The sequence below is a fragment of the Lampris incognitus genome, chromosome 17 (assembly GCF_029633865.1).
Source record: "Lampris incognitus isolate fLamInc1 chromosome 17, fLamInc1.hap2, whole genome shotgun sequence".
In the NCBI taxonomy this organism is placed as follows: domain Eukaryota; kingdom Metazoa; phylum Chordata; class Actinopteri; order Lampriformes; family Lampridae; genus Lampris; species Lampris incognitus.
Window position 1 is genome coordinate 25,726,539 of NC_079227.1, and position 21,947 is coordinate 25,748,485.

The following is a 21,947-nucleotide window of genomic DNA, read 5'->3' on the forward strand; positions in this document are numbered from 1 at the left end:
TCCACCTCCCACCCTTATTGAACTTGGTGAAATAGTTGCCATCGGGGCACTACCTGCTGCAATATGAATCTGTAGATTGAACTTTAATAAATTAAATATGAGGAGTCAGATAGGGATGCCAATTAAACCCCGTTCTTCTTCCCTCGCAAACACATGAGTATAAATCAGTGATGAGAGAAGAGTTAAAGGTCCAACCCATTTTTGCAGTATGATACCGACTGTTAAAGTACATTACTGTCGCACAACTATCATTGTTTTGAAAACATGTTTTTTCACGGTAATTTGTTGCCAGTGCTTCTTACATGCATTTTGATGCCATAACAGGGTATTTGTAATTCTGCAATTCTGGGATTGTTTTGAGATGTGGTGGGCTGGGGCACTAACCAATTTCTTTTCTTCTCTTTTTTTTTGTTGTACATTTGACATGTTTTAAACAAGTCCAAAATTCAGATGGTAAAATATTAATATTGTACGTATTATATGTATTATATATAATAATTATTATTATTATTAGTGGTTTCGATAATGGATGGATGGAAAATATTAACAGTCTAATTGTCTAGAAAAAAGAGAGCTGCTTCTTTTCCCTAGAGAACTAACTAATGTACCGTAAAGCAATGACAGAAAATAATTCTGACCCGAGTGAGCTTTCAAAAGGTCAAAAGCTGACTCTCGCCTCCCTGATCCACCTAGCCAGTGTTCCGGAATAATGATTGGAAAGCCCTGTTTTGATATCTGTTTCCATGTCACAAGGATAGAAAGGAAAATATTATCAATTCTTAAACAAGGCAGTGGCTTTCAATTGTAGTCATTCACACATACTATTAGCACCGTCTTTTTTCCATCAACAAAGCATGTTCAAAGTTCATAATCCGAAAAATGTTTGTATCAAAATCTTAGACCATGCATTAATTTTGCATGGAAAAATAACTGGATGGGAAATGGACTGCATGTGGCATAAAAGCATAAAATCTGACATTACGTGACATATTGCATACAAATCCCCAAGAATCAATACATCATGGAGAGCCACTGTTTCTACCAAATATGCTCAGTTCAGCAGTTTTTGCAGCAGATCAATTTGGATATTGAGTGAGCCGACTTGAGTTTACAGACTGTCATTAAAAGGGAGACATTCTCTAATGCCTTCCAATGTGTCTGGGCCAGATAAGGTTGTTCTAAGATTACAACCCGCAAAGATATGTCAAAGCCAAACTACTCATTTACACAGCTTCTTAGTGAGGCTCCAAACAATGGCCACATCGATACATGCAGCCCTGCATGTTATAAAGTAGATATCAGAAGTGTCATTTGACACACAGGCCTTTGCTGATTAAAGCATCGTAGAGGTCTACAATTTCCAAAAACACACATGGGGCAGTATAGATTTTCAAGCCACTCAATCCCTGCAACAAGCTGAAAGGAGCAGCTAAACAAAGCAAAATTATTTCTCTGAATCATTTGAGAGCTGTACATACCTCAGCCAAAAAAGAAATCAAACCTAATCTACTCCGTTCCAGAACTAAATCTAACAATACAGACCCAATGTGCCTAAAAGACAGATCCCCAGAAATTAGCACCCCAGCAGGATCTGAGAGGCTTAATTGGACACATGCAAATGAAAGACGTTTTAAAAAATTCCTCTTCATCTTGCGGTAACATATTTGGACACAGGCATCTGCAGTTCTCCGTGTTTCATCTTCACCAGTGATAGTGGTTATGGTGATTTTGACTCGAAATCCAACCCCCAAACCTGTCCCCACCCCCCAAAACACACGCGCGCGCACGCACGCACACATGCACGCACGCACACAAACACGCACACACATGGCCTTTCCTATACAGCCCCCATTTTTGGTCCCTTTTACATGCTTACCTAAACCTTCCCCTGTGTTTCAACAATAACCAATTACAGGAATGCAGGCATGCAGGAATGCAGTGTTATGTGTGGCCCCGAGCATGCAGGGTTTTTTAACCCCACACAGACATGATAGTCAGGAGCAGCAAGGGTGGAGCAACTATTAAAACAACCTCCAGTTACACCTCTCCCATTTTTTTATTTTTTTTTGCGGTTTGTGGAAAATGACAGTCATTGGGCTAGCAGTACCAAGCTACCACCAACTAATATAAACCACAGGAGTTCTGACTGTTTTTAGAACAAAAGCACACAACACCACAGGACCAACTGCTCTCTTGTGTCACAACACATGAGTAGCAGTGTGTTACCAGCGCTGAGTATGATGAAAATGGACTCCAACTAGCCTGTGCTAATGAGTTTTTAGCATGAGGCTAAAGGCATTTCCCTTGCCAGCTAAGCGGCTAACTAGTCCCCTGCTGTGGGCCAGCTGCTGGATGTGATAGTATAGTAATGAATTGGTGGTGGCACAAAGCCTCGCATTCATTTCCTGTTGTGGAATGGCCAAGTCAGGCTTGACCGATGGCTCCAAGCACTGTGCGTCTATGTGTCATATTTCCTTTACTTTATGGGACACAGCAGCACGAGCCCTGAAAATGAACATTTGAGCCTATCAATTACCACTGCAAAATAAAATGAGTGCAGCCCAAAGACAAAAGGGTAAATCTAACACCGGCAGTGTTCCTGGAACTAACCGTCTGCCCCCCTACAACCTATGTCAATTCATCCTTGGCAGTAGTGAGATTATTGATAGAAATTCACTGATATCATTGCAATAGTACAATCAGTATTGATACTGGTTCCTCTTATTGATACCAGTGCTTGACAATGCTGCTTTTCAGTATCTTTTTTTTGTCATGTTGTGAAGAATGTTTATTAATGCTGGTAATTGCCAAGTATCAGAAACACCCTCATATTCCATAAATACAATGTTTTCATTGTTAGCAATGGCAACAACAAGACAACATAATACCCATAATAGCAGCATACTGAATAATGTAATGGAACATTTACAGTAACTAACAGCTTTTAAGCATCATAATTGTTGGTTGGCCCAGACTTTTAACAAATGTTCTGTAGTAAAATCAACATCTCACTCCTTTCTGGCAGAACGCGTGACCTCTGTTGGCTGATTGTATTGGCCACTGGAAATTACTTACATATGTTTATGTGACCTGTGGCACTGATAAGCACTGCGAGTACAGACCTTATCGTAAGGTACCATTACCTTCAAAGTATGAGTACTCAGTACCCATTTCTACTAAATAGTCATAAAAGTCTCCAAATGAGGAAGTGTCTGCAGTGACTGCAAGAGAACAAGGCATTTTCCTTCCCCGGGGGAGGACAGATCTGATGATCACAGTTCCTTTCCTGTCCCCTTTCTGAGCCTCTCTCCAAGCCCCCGAGCCAGAGCAGACAGAGGGACTCTCTCATTCACTCGCTCTGTCAGCCATGTGTCACACTCCCCTGCCCCTCCAGTCTTGATAACAGGCCTAAATATGTACAGTCCGCAGAGATCTGTCCCACAAAAACGAGTAAACAAAAAAGGAAATGTGAGACCAATTATGGCCAACTGCCAGACTGCCGATGCCCTCCACCCATACTCACCTTTCTGATGACCTCATTCAGAGCTGTGTAACACATCCATCTCTATAGTAGTAAACCTAACCCAGCCTTTCAAACGTTTAATTCCGTCTGAACCGTTTCTCAACCGCCCTTGCTCAGTTTATTAAGCCACAAAATAGTAAGTCGGCAGCACAGGAAATGGTGTGCCTGTACTTTCAAAAGACCACGTACTCAAAAGAGACCAACATGTGTGGTTGTTTTTCTAAAGCAGGAGTGTAAATTCTAACAGGATAACCAATTAATCACCGTGCTAGTGTACTGCACACGGAGGGGACACAGAATAGAGGCAGTTTCCCTATTGTTCAGAAAATACATACTCCTCCAATGCATGTTTGTGTCTTGCGTGACTTCCAGATGCTGTGAGAATGAAAGTGGAGAGGAAGAGGATTTGAACGGGCGATATTTCACCAGAGGTAAAATAAAGGCCTGTGAGAACCGAGGAGAGCCGCCCACTCACTCTTCTCAGCCCAAAGAGAGAAAGACACTGGGCAATATTCAGCCCCGAGACACTTCATTATTATCATTACGGTAATCCCCACCTTCCTTCACTCCATCTCTTATTTCCTTGGCGTTCCAGCAGCAGAGAGAGCACTGCTGGCCTAAGATCGCTGCTTGTGATCCTGCCCCTTGTTAGCAGACACACAACTGTCAAACACCACCAACTAAGGAGGCCCAGGGGAGTGGGTGGAGATAGGAAATTTAAGACGGTGAGCACACAGTCCTCAATATTTACCATTACCAGATGTAGCCAGTGTTATGCTTCAGAGTGTTGTTATGGTGCTTGGTGTGGTGAAATGAAAGGGGACGGGATATAAAAACTCTAGAGCAGTAAATAAGCAGTTCTTTTACATCCAAGAGTTTACACCACGATAAAATCATCTATCTCCTCCAGGTAATTTTAGCAGACAAGACAGTCTCTTCAATTTGTTACACTCGGTTAAAACCTTTACCGCGGGGCAATGAACTACCTCAGCGTCATTTGTTAGAACAGACCCTGATACACTGCATTATTGGCCATGTGAGCTTTTAGCTTCTCTTTACAGCAAATCATTCTTCATAGAAAATCACATCAACAGGTTAGAAAACTCGATATTTCCACAAATTAACCACAGCTTTGAGTGCACACAAGACAAACAGCTAGCCTTCTACCCGAAAAGCCGACCTTATTATATCATCAACAAATGCCGCATCATTCAAAGCAAGTGATGGGGAATGTTGCACAATCAGGTTGTGCACATTAAGGGTTTCATAATAATTTAAGGGCTGTTGAAAAAACTGATAAAGCAGTACATTTCCAGTAGGAACATAAAGTACTGTGTGCTCAACTTGTCTGCTGGTTAATAACATACAATACAACTAAGTGTGACAATTAGATGATGATTTTGTTGACGATGTTGTTTCTCTCTTAGATTTCAGATAATAGGAAGGACAGTATCTATAGTACACATTATTACTAGGCGATACGATGGCGCAGTGGTTAGCATGGTCGCCTCACAGCAAGAAGGTCCTGGGTTCAAGCACCGGGGTAGTCCAACCTTAGGGCTCATCCCGGGTCGTCCTCTGTGTGGAGTTTGCATGTTCTCCCCGTGTCTTTGTGGGTTTCCTCTGGGTGCTCTGGTTTCCTCCCACAGCCCAAAGTCATGCAGGGTGAATCGGCCATACCAAATTGTCCCTAGCTGTGTGTGTGGGGGGGGGGGGCCCTGTGATGAACTGGCGGCTTGTCCAGGGTGTCTCCCCACCTGCCGCCCAATGACTGCTGGGATAGGCTCCAGCATACCCACGACCCTGAGTAAAGATAGGCGGTTCGGATAATGGATGGCTGGATGGAGTATATAAAGTGAGTGAGTGAGTGAACGTCACAGTGAGTGATGGAGTTTCACTGAAGTTACACGATTGGTCGGCCGACCAACGACGTCACTAACAAACACAGAAGTGGGAGTTTCCCTATTGGTCATGACCATGAACGTGAATCAGCGCAGCGGTTCTCATGCTAACGAACGCTAATGAACGTAATATATTGCTGTTCGTGGATACGACTGAAACGCCCCACTGCAAAAAAGTCTCCAAAAACACCACAGCGCTAATAGCCACACACAGCCGGAGTGAAATATTCACATCTTCAGGGAGCTGGTGGTACTGAAGTGCATGTATAAGGGGTGTCACACCCAGACTTTCCAGTGATCATGGCAGCGGCGACTGAGGCCAGGTAATATTTCATATAAAAAATAAATTCACGCCATTTAACTGTATAAATAATCAGGGTTTGAAAACTGCTCATAGAACCGATGTCACAACAACCGCTTTCTAAAAGTAGTCATGGTCCAGCCATATACCGGGTTTTGAGCTAGTCTTGTTATCATACATAAAATCTTTTCACGCCTGTACAGTAAATCCTACCTCAACCCGCTATAAGTTACCTAAAGTTGTATGATGATCAATATAAGAATACACTGTCTGCCACTGGGTATGGGCCAAATAAAGGAAACACGGTCATAATGTTCTGCTACAGGGGAGAGTTCAGTTAGTCTTACACTTGAATGCATCACATTTCCTTACAATGAATTTATCCAATTGATTCAGATTTTTCTTTTTTTTCTCCCCATGACACATTTCTGTCTATGTGGAAACGGCAGCTCTGACAAAGCCCCTTTGATAACAATGCTTCTTTTTTCATCTGTGTACCCTAACTTCCTTTGCCTCTCTTGTATTTGAGATGTTCTACGTCAGAGTGAATTCACAAGTACCCTTTGGATCCATAAGCAGTGACAGAAATTAAACGGGGTTAAGCGTCATCGAGGATCCTCCCCATCTTCTGTGGTTTTTATCTTCAGGCTTCTAAGGCTGAATAAGATCCGCACTGCGTTTAACCTTGGCTATTCATATTATCCAGCGCAGCCCTAATTATCATCCCATGCATCGGCACTTTCTGCTGCTCGCTGGAGGCCATCGGGATGCGGGGCATGTCTGCTCACCCCTGGCTGTGGGTTCACTGCAGCATCTGACTACACTCATTTCAACACATTCATCACAGTCAACACCGGTTCAATGCTACAAAGGGACCGGAGGAGTCGAAAGTTAAAAGGTACCGTTAATTGAAAAAGATCTGACCCCGCTTGCCATGTCACATCCTTTTCGACTTAACACAAAAGAGCGACAGCGAAGCCAGCGAATCAAGGCGTGTAGCCGCCGCCGAGCCTTGATTCGATCAGCACAGTTGGATCATTGAACGCGTCTCGGCGGCGTCGATTTCAAAAGGAGGCTTGAAGCGGACTGGTAACAGACTGACAATTCCATCACGCCAGATTTATGAGACAGTTAACACGAACAGCAATGTCGTCTGTTCTGCTCTCTTCTCAGCTGTTCTTCTTGAGAATAAACAAATGTGAGTGTATTTTAATGACCGCGTTATATTTTGTAGCTCTCACGGCGTACTTTCAGCGGCTGATTTGCCTCCCGTAATCAAAGCTGAGGAATAGTGAGACATTTTGAGTTCCAGCGCTGTGCTTTCACTGCCGGAGAGAGGATGTTTATTCAACTTGTTCAAGTGTCTTCAAACCACATTACGACAATGAAAACACAATGAAAATATCATTAAATGGGATTGAAATGATCATACACAACTCTCCGTGAAGCGGCTGAGAGAGAAAATGAATAGAAAATGAGTTTCTTTAGTTGGACATGCATTATTCATTAGACTATATCTCCTCCATGTCATCAACCTCTGTAGCGCCACAACCAAACCATTATTTTCTCTCTTTCTTTCACTCGCTGCCTACCTCCTACACTCCAGCTCTTCAACACACACACACACACACACACACACACACACACACACACACACACACACACACACACACACACACACACACACACACCTCCACTCCTATCTCTCTAAGAACACAGATCAACTGGTATTTTAATGATTTATAAAGTACTGTGGGAGCTCGAGAGCCTGTGAATAAAAAATTCTGGCCAACTTTTATAACCCAACCTCATTTGCCTTTTAAGACTCTTAGAAGGATACGATCTGACACTAACGTTTGTTAAGACTACAGCCTGCAGCAGCCATCATGGTGGTCCTTTTCGGAGATGCAGGAGAAAAGTCACTGCACTTGTGAATTTACCACATGGCATAATCTGTCTGACACCGGGCTGCAGTTTGGCAGAGAGAGAGAACTGTACAATAACGCATAAGGACAGTTGCCTTGGTGGCACTCCAGCCCGACTCCGCAGTTTCATGGTTTTACATGAGCGAGGATGGAAAATACCTCTTACGGGGGCGTCCGGGCAGCGTAGCGGTCTATTCCGTTGCATACCGACACGGTGAGATCGCCGGTTCGAATCCCCCTTGTTACCCCCGGCTTGGTCGGGCGTCCCTACAGACACAATTGGCCGTGTCTGCGGGTGGGAAGCCAGATGTGGGTATGTGTCCTGCTCGCTGCACTAGCGCCTCCTCTGGTCGGTCGGGGCACCTGTTCAGGGGGGAGGGGGAACTGGGGGGAATAGCTTGATCCTCCCACGCGCTACGCCCCCCCTGACGAAACTCCTCACTGTCAGGTGAAAAGAGGCGGCTGGCGACTCCACATGTATCAGAGGACACACGTGGTAGTCCGCAGCCCTCCCAGGATGGGCAGAGGGGATGGAACAACGACCGGGACGGCTCGGATGAGTGGGGTATTTGGCCAAGTGCAATTGGGGAGAAAAAGGGGGAAAAAATCTAAAAAGAAAAAAAAGGAGAAAATACTTCTTGCAACACACTACGTCCCCGTGTATGATCACGATCACATCGCTGCTGATGGAGTCAACTACAACCAGGGAAAAGCTCGACGAGTAAGCGACCGATCCTTTTCCACCAATAGCAAAGAGCAATATAGAACAATGAGAGCCGATGCAAGGAGAAATTGTCCAAAATTCTCTGCAGCGACTTCCAGAAATGCCACAGGATTGTTGTCCTGAAATGATGCCTTTGTTTCACATTGACTACATTCATTTATAACCGCAACAGCGAGCGCGGGCCATAACAAGAGACTCTGTTATCCGGGAACGTGGCTGTGTGTCACGCCTGAGCATTGCACGTGCAAGACGAGCGTGTCTGAGATTAATGCGCTGTTAGCATCAAACAAACAGTCCTCGAGGAAATCCTGCAGAAATGAAATCTTCCATCCTTGTTATAAAATGGTTAATCCATATTATTACCTCCGCCTTCACCATGAGAGCTGCTCTTTGTATCGCAGAGAAAGCCCGCTATTTACTTTCCCGGGCATTTATTCAGATAAAGATATGCGCGTCGGCGGGTTTGAGGACAGAGCTGAGTGTTTACTTTCACTTCAACTTAATCAGGCCACACATCATCGGCACTTAATCTCTTTTGGGCTCCACCTTGCTTTTTGGTCCCCGAGCAGGGCATCAAACTGGGCTGACAAATTTGCCAGCCCGAAATAAAAAACAAAAGCCGTCATGGCTCAATGCAAAAGACAAGTCTTCATGCTAAAACCCCCGTTTGTGAACACGCGGCCCCTGCGTGTTAATTATGCGAGTCTGCAATTATTATGTCACCAACGCAGAAAACTTTGTAAACAAGTCTCCGCGGTCTGAAACCCGTGGCTGAAACTCCTGGGGCCAAACCATGAAATATGCCAATCCAACAATGCATGTTGTTTTCCGTTTTTCCTTGGAGACCCATAAAGCGGCTCCAGGGTCAGTGGGTCAATCTCTTAGAACTTGTCTTTTAAGAGCTTTGTGGTGTACTTTGTAGTGCGCTCATGTAACCAGTGACAGAAATACAATGGAGAAACTATGTGTTACCCAGAGGGAGAAATATAGTACATCCATACTACTACTGGCAGCTGTTGCAGAGTCTCTTGTTCAGACTAGAAGGTCGCTGGTTTAACCACAGCCTGCCATTCCTCACCACCTCATGCATTTCCAAATAAGAAGGCAACTTGTACTCGGTCATAACGGTGGAAGAAGCTGAAATTCCTACATCACAAAATTTACCTGCAAACAAGGAGTGCAAAGCGATGAATCCACTTAGACCACATAATAGATGGTGGCTTAGCCTACTGCTGTTTCAAAATGGCATACCAATTGGATTTTACCCTCTCTTTAACAGACAGCATATTCCTCACATCTTTCTCAGTGTGCTCACCATGTGCTCGGACATACTGTCGCCTCAGAGGAGCAACATATAATGGCTCTTTCAAACAGATGGCTGGGGAGTTCTGAAGGGGGCGGCCTTGATTTCGATCCACACTGTAATGACCTCACCGAGCCTTACTGAACACATCTGACCACAAACAAATGAAGTTGTACACATACTCTAATGCAGACACGCTGGAAGTGCAACTCTGGTCTGATGGAGGGAGGCAGGTCGACGTCGAATGGGGTTTTTGCAGAGTGAGAGAGAGGGCAGCAGGTAACAGTTTGCACAGCTGTGTGGACCGTCCCTGTAGCCCCCATGTGTTTAACAGCTCCCATAAGTACTGGGCCTCCCTCGCAATGATGGTCCACCCTCCCTGAGTCATTCAAGTCCCACCTTGAATGGAGACAAAGGGGCTTTCCTTAATCCTGCCTCAGTCCCAAGGCAGGAAGCAACACACGACTCAGTGCTCTCGGCGTCTTTGTTTTTCCTGGTTTTTCTGTCACTTGCATGGCATCCGCTCTCAGTACATACACAACTTTTCTCTTTTTTCTTAGCTTTTTTCAAACATTACAAAATCATTTGTTTGATATGAATATTGCACAATTTCACCCTGGTTCTCGGTATGCTTTCGTGGTTCACTTGCCTGGTTAACATAGGGTTAAAAATATGCCATCTCTTCAGTGTGATCTGTAAAACGTCTTTATCATTCACAAAAAAAAACAAAAAACATTTAGGCATGGTGCCAGAATCCAAAGACAGATTGCATGTGTGCAATCTGTGGCATTAACCACAAGCACTAACAAGCCTAGAGTTGCAACATAGCGCCATGTGCTTTAGCAAGCTTCCACTAAGGCAAACAGAAGAATAACAGGCTGGATACAAATGGCTAGTTTCTCGCTTTTCTATCAAACGCTCTCTCACAATTCCCCATGTCTTATTCATGAACCACCCATTGAAAACGGTTGAGGATTTGTTTGCCGGTGAATATCTGACAACGTCCTCTAATAGTCGCGCGTTTTTTTTGTTGTTGTTGTGCCAATTTATCTTGCCTGCGGCCAGATATGAGGAAAAAGGTGTACCCTCAACCGGGTTGTAAAAATGTAGCGGCAACTTGAGAGACACACCTAAGCAAGAGGTCTTCACAAAACAGCACGCAATCGAGATATTTGTGAATCTGCGTTTCTGATATGTGACCACTAAGGTTAGGCGACTGAGGAAACGGCTCTGGGCTGGCAACCTGAGGCGTGCACCCAGCAGGCTGCCATGCATTCCAGATAATCCTAATTCATACCCTCCACCACACTGCGGATTTTACTAATCACCACATCTGCTCATTTTGTACATAAACCCACATGCTCAAATATCAAGGAGCTGTATACATTGGGAACGCATCCTAATGAACCACTTTCTAATTCTCACAGCATCTCGAGGAAAAGGAAAAGCACACGGACGGCAGTCAAATGAGGTTTGGACATTTTTGCTTTTGTGATTTACCTATTGAGAATATGTATTTTAGCTGGGTAAGAACATCAATAAGGATAAATGCCTAAAACATTAAATGGCAAAAACCAAACAAGAAAAAGGAAGAATCTTCTCCTTATGTAACAGCCCATCTGGTTTTTTTTTCAATAAAGAAAACATTTCCCACCCTTTACTTCACGTAGTTGTTATTTGGGTGGCACGGTGACCAAGTGGTTCGCGCTGTCGCCTCACAGCAAGAAGGTCCTGGGTTCGAACCCCAGGCCGTCCCAGGTCCTTTGTGGGGTGTTTGCATGTTCGCCCCGTGATTTCCACCGAGTGTTCTGGTTTCCTTCCACCATCAAAACATGTATGTTGGGGCTAATACTCCTGTCTGTGCCCCTGAGCAAGGCATGGCAAGAAGAACTGGAGTTGGTACCCGGGCGCTGCACAGCGGCTGCCCACTGCTCCTAGCTACAGTGTGTGTTGGGATGGGCTAAACACAGAGGATGAATTTCCCCACGGGGGTTAATAAAGTACATCTTATCTTATCTTATTTCCTTAGCACATGAGATGACCAAAGTATTCTTATGGCACTACTAATTCAACATATTCCTTGCCAAATCAGAGTAACCTCTATGCACTCTACACACCCCATATCTGAGACAAAGTGAAGATTAAGCAGCCTTCATCCTATATGGAGATGACGGATGGGACAGACAGAATAAGGAATGGCTGCGATACAGAATCAGAGTTCACATGGCAGTTTTCCTCTCTTGGAAGCTGGAAAGTCTGGTTTCTCGAGGCTAAAATTTTTTGGGTTAAGATTTCTATTACTTTATTTTTTTTCAGTGTAGACCTTGAATGGGATGGGGAGGCTAATGGGGTCGTGGTAGAGATTTAAACTAAAAGACCAGCCAATTTGGACAGCATTCACATTTTGTGAGGAAAAATTCCACTGAATTCAAGCAGCTGGACTAATCATTCCCCCAAGAGCCGTCACTTTGGCTTGGTCCATCATGGTGAAAACTGTCCATCATCTCCTGTAGCCCCTCAATCTGTGTCACAAGCAACTGAAGCAATGCAAAGAACGAAGAGATGAAAATGGACAAATAAGAAAATGATGGAAGACCTGATACTGACAGTAACCACAAGTTCCCTCAGAGAATTTGTGCACATCTCACATTTAGTGCCTCCATCTCGACCAAGGAATCATTTTCACTACAACTAAGTCAACTGAGGTGTGGGGCTACATCCTAATCGAAGCAAAGATTCAAGTTTTAGCGCTTTGATTTTTTACCAAGCAATGTTACGTGCCTGGTGAGAACATTGTGACTTGGCATGCAACATACAATGGTCAAGGTGTCTGTGAATGTTCTCATTCACCCAGGTCATGGTTATCCTATTCAGAAAGGCACGAACTGAGGAAGCCTCTTGGATGAGAGGCGAAACGTCTTCACGGATATATACCAAGTCCAGTTGCACTCGATTCAACTCCTTTGGATAATGGTCAAGGTGTTTTTCAGTGAGACACTGCGTTCCTACCACATCCGGGGGTACTGCTGTATAGGCCTACTAGAGACCTGTGCTCTGACCTTCCCATGGAGGGGTCGAGCAAAAAGAGACAGACACTATCAGCTATCACATTACCATCACATTGGAGGCCATGGGGGGGGGGGGGGGTCGTTGAAGATTTTGCAACCAAGCATTGCAGAGTCCTGAGCAATCGTCTTTCGGCGGTATTAATGTTTAGGCGAAATGTGGATGTTGTTAGATCGTGATGCCCAATTTGGCTGTCTAAATTCGTGATATCAAGAACACGTTGCCTAAAACGTCTTGCAAGAGGAAGTTTGAAATATTTGAGGTAGCGCTGTTTGAAGAGAAGTTTTGCCTCAGTGTTATACCTTACAGTTCATTGTGAACAGAACCTGTTGTATTCTCAACTATGGTATCCTTACACACGGAGGCAAATCTCGTGTGATTTATCCACACTGTAAAATTCCGACAACATTTTCCATATTTTCCCAGCACAAGCACGGTCTCTTTATCAGCGAGTGTCAAGGCAGCGCTCAGCAACACAGGGCAAATGCCAGCGTACAGAAACCGAAAGCCGAGGGAAAATCCAGCCGTGCCCAACTTTGAGCCATTTGCACCCATGCTACCTTGCTCCCACCAGCAGCCGTAACGCACAGCGCAGTTCACTGAAGAGCCTCCAACGCCATCGTTCGTGACGAAGGTTCAAGCTCAGGACGAGTTGAGACACTAAGGTGAAGTAAGGGCTCCAGACACACTCTCGCTCCGTTAACCCACACTATATACACTCCCCAGTCAAGACAGCCAAGTCCCCTCAGGTGGCCCGCTGACACACACGCACGGCCACTATGATCCGGACGCGGCAGCTGACAAGAAATAAAGATCCCACTTTTACTGCCATCACACCGAAGCGCACGCCTGACATTAAAGATTACAGTAACACAACAATGTGGCCGACAGGTAACGACGCTGCGTTGTTAACTGGGACCGACTTAGAAAAACTGAAACCTGTGCCTCGGTTTTAAAAAAAAAACGAAATAAAAATCGCAACACGATGACATGTAGATTAAACCAGCGTCACTCACCCGAGATGAAGGAGACGCGAAATCCGAGATGTGCCGCAAGATTGTCCGCGCAGGCGAGGTGGAGATGGGCCGTCTTGCCGTTTGTGGGTTTTTTTTTTTGTTTTTTCTCTCCGCCGCCGGGAAAGAACAGTTTGCGTTCAGATGAGCATAGCCGGACTGTCAGGGAGAAACCCCGCTCCCTGTCGCCGCTACCCGCTCTCTCTCCCTCCCCGTTCAGTCTGCGCCGGGAGAGAAAGCGAGAGAGACCCCTGGCGGTAGCGTTTGTTATTACACGCGTGCGCCACGACAAGACCGAAAGCGACGGAGCGGCGCACTCGCCGATCTATTAAAGGTGTAATCCGTAAAACTGCCGTCAACTCGGCTGTTAACAGTTCACCGCCACCGCTGTAAATACAAGCAAACGCAGGCAATGTATTGTAGGCAACGTATTGCAAACTGTATTGCATATGTACTGCAAACTTCATCAGAATATATGACAAGGCCGTTTTACTGTAATATTGATTTGTAGAATTGGTGAATTACCTGTACAACAAGCGTCGCCACATCCTCATCACGTTTCAACTGCTTTTTCTGGCTTGAAGTAGGCGTGTTTGCTGCTGCACCAGTGTCCGTCCTACCTGGTCAAACGTTTCAAAGGTGGCACATGGAGAGTATCTCCAACCATGATAAAGATGCCAGGTAATGTGTAACCTGACTCCCTGTTCAGATGGTTAACATTACTATTATGGGGGGGGGGGATCTCGGATTCCAGCTGTGGTTGTCTGAGGGGAGCCTTCCTAAACTATCAGAATAAGAACCACTTTATTCACACTTTGTAACTTCTGATGAAAAATGCTATATAAATAATTTGTTCTTTCTGTTGTTGTTGTTGTTGTTTGGCAATGTACAGTAAAGGTACACAGGGATTTGTCTTAGCTATCTGCACTACAACATACAGCAATTCACATTCCAGCTGGACAACACAAAGGATGCATGACAAGGACGTCTCACATAGTGAAAGGGCAGCTCACCAATGGCCAATAGACGACACAACGAACATAACATAATGCAAAATATGTTTTGTGCAGCAGTTGGAACCTAGTGAGATATCAGTCAAAAGTGGAGAGGGACCAGAGTTCAGAGTGTAATATCACTGTATGATATATATAATATGATATGATATGATATGATATGGCATGGCATGGTATGTTATGGTATGGTATGGTAACCCTGTGATATGGTATGGTATTGTATGGTATGGTAACCCTGTGATATGATATGGCATGGCATGGCATGGTACGTTATGGCATGGTATGGTAACCCTGTGATATGGTATGGTATTGTATGGTATGGTAACCCTGTGATATGGTATGGTATGGTATGGTATGGTAAACACCATCCTTCTTGAAATAAAGTGTTTACTTTCTCTGTGAAACCTTTCATACTTTCTGAAACATTAACTTTTTAGGTGCTCCAACTTTGACATAATATGAGAATATGATGTGAGATCTGGTGATCAGACTTCTTCCATTAAGTGTCCTTCTGCGGGAAATGTAAATCATTAACCCGCAGTAGGTTTTTATGAGCTTGCTCATTTAGGAATAGGACTTTGGATCCAATGATGTGAATCTTATTCTGACTGGAATCGGAGGACATGTTTGATGATAAGAAAGCCTATCAAAATACCTTTCAAAAAGATATTTTCAATTTGCAAAAGTGGAGGCAATAATTCATTTGCAGTTGCCTGCTGATGTGAAACACGTTTTTCGGTGATGGGCCTTTCCAAATTTTTCACAATATAATAAAATCCATAGAACCGCATGAAATCAACTACACTTTTCGTAGACTTATGCATAAGCTATGAAAATGCCTCTCCCTTTCAATCAATGCTACCACCTACCCATGTTTGTGTTGTTCAGGAACATTTTATCAGTGGTATGACACACCAATCTGTCCTCTCTCTCTATTGCGTTCTCTTCCATTCACTCTCTATTCCTCTCCCCGGGTAAAGGTCAAACTCATAATCAAGACGTTTTATTACCAGGTGCCTGCATTTTACCCCTCCCAGTAAGGTAACCCTTTCGGGGCTTTCAGGTGGTCATACTCTGTTTCAAAGACTTTGCGGATACAAATATTAGGAGCCGGGACTTGGACTGAATACCTGGAACACAAAGATAATGCCTTCCTCTAAGAAGATTCTCCATTATACCTCCAGTGCGCTGGCGACCTCCATTTCTGTGGGGTTGTTAGGATACGCCTTGTCTACAGAATGGGCCGAAACCACCATGAGGTGCACCCCAAGCGGGAACGGCACAGCCGCGATCAAGCTGGCGCTGTTTGTCGGAAACTCTGAACGGTTCTTTTGTCCCTATTACGGAGGCTCTAGGGATTTCCCAGGTAAACGATGAACTGAAAAGTATCGCTCAATTTCAATTGAGCATAATTAGATCCATATTGTTTGTACGTTTCATGAATCGCTGAATCGTTGAACGTTCTACCTGGTGAGACTTGATAACCAGGAAGAAATCTCAGCTACACAAGACACTCCTGAAAATAACCCGCTAAAGCAAATGATTTAAGCTGATATAGAAGTTTTGCCCTTGGTGTTTCTGGGTTAATAAACCACAAAGCTTCTGTTTTGTCCCTGTAGTGTTCGCTCAGCTACAAAAACTGGGGGGAGTTCCTGTGGTCCTGCATGGTGTGGTGTTGTGCTTGGTGGTCCTGTGTCTTCTATTCTCTGCTGGCAGCATCCTAGTCTCCCTCTACAACAGCGTCAGTAACCCTTATGAGACCTACATGGGGCCTATAGGCGTCTACACCTGCAACTCGCTCAGCGGTAAGGATTAAAAGTGGTGGTCACACCACCTCAGATCACCATACACATACCTACATAGGAACCAACATTTCATAATTTAGGCTTTAGATGGGTTTTTTTCTCCATTTATACTCAGTGAGGATGCTGATCATTCAATCAAGCCCTTCCTTAAAGATTTTGAAGAAATATTTGTAATATTTGAAAATCTACATGAGACTGTGAATTTGTCTTGGTGACGTTGTTCTGTTGCAGCATGCTTAGCATTTGTGGTCCTCATCTGCTTCGTGGCAAATGTCCACCTGACCAACATGGCGGAGGAACTAGTACAGACCTTTATCGGGGAAGACCCTGTGGACCTGACTGAAAAAGTGACGGAGATGAAGATAGGATACTACCTCCTCATCCCTTACATAACACTGACTCTCTTAGCCATTGCCTTAATCTTCATATATGACCACGCTGCCTACACTCATAAGAAAGAACAGCAGAGGCCCACCGAGGACGCACCCAAGGAGATTATGATGTATTAGAGCCCATGGAGGGGAGTTGTGTTGTTTATCCTTGCCATCGGTGAATCAATCTTCAAACTTACAGATGGACAAAGAGTATTTCTTTTGAAATGGAAAATGTTCATTTCAATAGGAAGTCATAGTCATAGACTGAATCAGAGGTATGTACAGTAATGTTTCAATGAATGTGTGTATAGTTTGTTTTGTATGTTAAGGCCTGCTTAACAATTTGCAGGGGATCAGTCTAGTCATGCAGTTCTGGAGAACACTTTCTGGTCACAGGTCCCATTTGTCTGAATAACTGATCGTCAACAACAGCACCGGCCCAAGCTTTTATGGGGCCCTGAGCAGAATTTGATTTGGAGGGAGCACTCCCCCGCCCTCGGCGCCGCCAGTGCTATTGACTGTTGTCAATGCTTGATCATTCACACACCTACTGTAAATCTAACACAGCCATTATCAGTTTTATTAGTTGTAGTTGTGTTGCTTACGTAATGCTAATGTCAGCCTGGCATGTTTTCACTTTTCTGTGGTTTTTAACCTTAAAAGTCAGCAAACTCACAAGAGTAGTCTGGTGTTAATTTACACTTTAATGGTCATAGTGATACAGTGCTTCGTGGCATACTGAACGTGGTTGATTAAAAAGTAACAAAATAAACCAGCAGACGATGCAGTTTTGCAGTTTTGCATGATTGCCAGTGAGATAATATGTCACCAAAAAAAAAAATTTAAGCACTCTTGGGGGCCCTCTGGTGGCCACAGGGGCCCTAAGCAGACTCCCATGTACTAAATCAGCCCCATGGACTAAAAATAATAATAATAATAATAATAATAATAATAATAATAATAATAATAATAATAAGTTCTCTTATACGTCGGGTCAGCCCTGGTCAGCAATATACGAGCAATTTTCCTTTTTTCATTTGAGTTGGTTTGTCTGAGAAGAAGCGCTTTTACATCTATTTTACATGCAATCGGTTAATTATGAAAACAAACGCAGGCTAACCAGGTTTAAACGATAACCAATTTACAATTAACCCACAGTCCAAGGTTTTGAAACATATTTCGTGTAAGAAAAATTGTGAATTGCATCCGTCAAATTACATCCTGAACTTTATAACATGTCGGCATTTAACAATACTATAATTTAACAGTTGACCTACTCACGTGTCGCAGACACAGACTTGAATAAAACCCACGAATGAGAATAAACAAAATTATAACGTTTCTCCCTCTGTGGTGTATTTGGTGACATTATCAAAATGTACTGCCAACTACATACTCTGCATATGGAGCATTAGAAACTTAAAGCGGACTGGTTTCAAGAATAAACCGGATTTGGAAATTTGGAAACTATTTTTATGGCACGTGTAGTCAGCAGGTAAACGCTGTTAAGTAGTAAAGTCTGGAGGTAAAACAAAGCTGAGGGGAAGCAGTAAAAGAGAAAACTGAGGCGAAACCCCGGGTTGATTACTGTAGCTCTGCTGCCCTCTACCGCTCCAAACAAGTATTGCAGAGACGAGTCTTGAGAGAAACGTCAGGGGGAATCAGCTCATGAAAACCCTCAAAATCCAGACAGGTGGACTAAAACTGAACAAAATACGCCCCATTCTGTAGCAACCAGTCTAATCACTAAAACTCAAGATTATTAACATAGAGCTGCCAGGATGAACCACCGGCATCTATCCCAGGTATATGTCGACGCGATAACTTACTTTTAGGATGTTTAGATCACATTCGTTTGACCTATTTTTGTCAGTTTAGGGTGACTAATGATGCTCATTGATGACAGAATGGAAATTGTGACAAACTGCGAAGGGAAGTGGCCGTCAGCCATCTTGAAATCCGCAGGAAATGGCTCACAGGGAACAGTAACACGGGACACACTCACACAAAACATTCCCACAGGCGTTCCCATGATTGGAAGTCCACAGCACTGGACCCGGGAAGAATACTTACCTGGGCTGTTTCATGTCTCATGGTAGACGCAGGACTTAAGTTGAGCCCTTTAAACACCGCTGATGCATTACACCTTAACCCTATCCGCTTCCACATGGGATCAACCTGGGGGGAAAAAAAGAGCCCTGATGAGAGATGGGGATTTATTACAGAACCGCTGCATCCGTTTGGAAGCATTTCAAAAAAAGAACAAACACACACACACACACACACACACACACACACACACACACACACACACACACACACACACACACACACACACACACACACACACATTAACCCGAAACAGAGCGCGCTAATGCTGATCATGCAGACACCGAGCTATTTCTTTCGGAGTTGGCACCTCTTTTGCCCTGGCCCTTCAAACGCTCTCTCACACACAGCTGTGATTCACATGACTGTGTTGACATGGGAGTGGGGGTGGGGGGGGTGGAGGAGAGGAGGGGTGGGGGGGTGTTCTGTTACCGCTCTCGTGTCTCATCACTCAGGGCCTGAAAGTCTGTTTGGACATGCCCTTTCCAGCACCTCTCAGCCCCGCAACGGCTTCTACCTGCCTTCAAAGCGACCACTCTTCCTTTAAGTTTCACACTTCAAGGGCCCCGGAGAGGGATGGGGCGATATGCTTTGTGCTCCTCGACGTGAATGTGTATTGAATTTCCTTAAATGCAAGGTCCCGTTTTAAAGCCCGGTGCACAAAATTCATATTCAGGACAATCTGACTTTAGCACTTCGAGACAGAAGAAGGGAATTCCTCCCACTTAGACGGATGCTAGTTTAATTTGTCGGTGCATGTTACTGATGCATCGTATTGATATGCGGATAGAATTAATTTGCCATCTACCGGCATATTTATTAACTTACTGCCATGTCCACATTCACGATTTAGTGTTATGATGTGTGCAGGTATCCCTGAAGGTATGACTGAAACACAGTGTGAAGTCCTAGTAGGTTGTGCTCCCCCACGTTTAAGACCGTTTCAGTACAAAATAGCCTGTCGTGCACAACGCGGTACAATGCCACACAACACAGCCTCGTCAGCCACCTGATAATCACTTAAATAATTTGCCGCCCTCTGAAAATGCATGACTTTTACCTCACTGACACCGGTCTTATTTTTGACGGACGGTTGGCACCTGTGGCAACAAGATAACTACAAATATGGAGAGGAGCAAATGGCAGAAGAAGAAAAACAAATGAGCAAAAAGCAGGCTTGTCTGTGACTCTGTTAGTTCTAAAACCCATTTGTTCCCAGAAAATCGCGACATAAATGAAAATGGCTGGATCTGAATCATTGCAGTTGTTAACATTCGCACCCTGTACCTTCTGGTGAATATCACGGCATATTTACATTGTAATAGCAAAAGTAAAATCCTCTGTAAAGGGAGGAATCGAGGCGTTTCGGATTGCTGCGGAGTCCCATCACTATACATATCAACCTGGATGACAGCTGGCAGAGGAGATATTTAGAAAGCCCCCTTTTACCCACACCCCTCCTGCTACCGTGTGCACTGAGGTGTGGGATGGGAAAAAATCGAGATCTCTTGCGGCGTTTGCTGTGCAAACATTTCTTGGGTAAAATCAGAAATGAGCCCTAATCTCTTCCTCTCTCCTTGCACCGTGTCTCTTTCCTCTCTGGGACGGATGAAACTGGGATTATGCAGCACCCCTGAGTGCCGGCCAGCCATTCTGCGTGATAGGATTAAAGCAGGCACTTTTGTACCTGTGAAACATTATCCTCCCCTTGTTCCACATTTCACAGGCCCGTGAAACAGACACCTCCAGCTGCAGGGCGATGGGGGACACACAGTCGGCCAGGAAGGGTCCACTCTGGGGCTCAGGGGGTTGGGGGGGACGGTGAGGATGGAGACTCCCCTCCTACCTCTGCAACCGGTTTCGCACAGACAAGCGGGAGCGGTGTGTGTGAGAGAGTGTTTTGTATCGGTGCGCTCTCCACATCTCGAAAAGGGTTTGACTCGCATGTGCAATCCCATAGACTCACGCGCAGCTGCAAAAAGCAACACCCGCGGCGGGTCAGAAGCCAGGAAAAATACATTGAAGCCGAATGTCAGTCATTATGTGATTGGGCGTAGTGCTGTTTTCCCCAGCCGTGAGAGTCTTCACCACATTCATCATGCGTCATTTATTTCTGGGCAAGCCCCGGGTTCAGTGAGCCAGCCGCTCTTTTACAACCGGGGGTAATTCCTAATCCACTCTGTGCCGTGGGCATCCTTATCTCCGCTGTGCCACCTCCCCTCCTTCTGAATTCATGACGACGGCAGAGATTAGGGCTGTATCTCACGCAGGTTCGGTTTCCACCTGGCACAACCACCATTTATTGCGCGGCTGTGGCACTACTGAGTCGGCAACATTGGAGGTGAGTTACGTTTGTGTGTTTAAACATTCTGCAACACTTTTGGTTTTGACCAAAACGAGACAGTGCAAAGGGAGGAAAAAACACGATGCGAAGCGCTCCACCCCCACCCCCCCCACCCCCTCACAAGAAGCAAAGCAGGCTCTCACCCTTATAGGCCTGACTGAATGATACTGGAAAGGTAGGCAGGTTCCTTACTTATCTCAATCATTAATCTTAATTTGTCACTGAGGGCTGAGGTGGAGGCGGAGGGAGGGAGAGAAAGAGGAGGAGGAGGAGGATAGAAGGGGTGGGAATGGGGAGGGGGGGTAATTGCACCCCTGCTGCTCCATTATGGTGTCATTCTTCTGTTAACAACAGATAAGATCTTCTCCAAATCACCTGAAGCCAATTCTCCACTTTAGCCTGCCCTGAGACAGCAAAGAGCGAGAGAGCAAGAGAAGAGCGAGAGAGAGAGAGAGAGAGAGAGAGAGAGAGAGAGAGAGAGAGAGAGAGAGAGAGAGAGGGAGAGAGAGAGAGAGAGAGAGAGAGAGAGAGAGAGAGAGAGAGAGA

At 44.8% G+C, this 21,947-nt stretch overlaps 2 protein-coding genes across 5 annotated transcripts in view; one reads left to right on the forward strand and one right to left on the reverse strand.

Annotated features, from left to right (window-relative positions):
- LOC130128042 (receptor-type tyrosine-protein phosphatase epsilon-like) overlaps positions 1–13,951 on the reverse strand; it is a 56,790-nt gene extending 42,839 nt beyond the window's left edge. Inside the window, exon 1 of one of the 4 annotated variants that reach the window (XM_056297751.1) lies at positions 13,760–13,951. The gene's annotated coding sequence lies outside the window, so the exon portion shown is untranslated. Of the gene's footprint in view, positions 1–7,809; positions 7,885–13,759 lie in introns of those variants that run through there. The other 3 variants (XM_056297754.1, XM_056297753.1, XM_056297752.1) reach the window with 3 other exon arrangements.
- Positions 13,952–15,816: 1,865 nt separating this feature from the next.
- Positions 15,817–17,719, forward strand: LOC130127961 (clarin-3). The gene is made up of 3 exons (XM_056297672.1): positions 15,817–16,135; positions 16,389–16,574; positions 16,806–17,719. Exons 1-3 carry the CDS (start codon positions 15,916–15,918, stop codon positions 17,081–17,083), a joined length of 684 nt encoding a protein of 227 aa, XP_056153647.1. The 5' UTR covers positions 15,817–15,915; the 3' UTR covers positions 17,084–17,719.
- Positions 17,720–21,947: the final 4,228 nt, after the last annotated feature.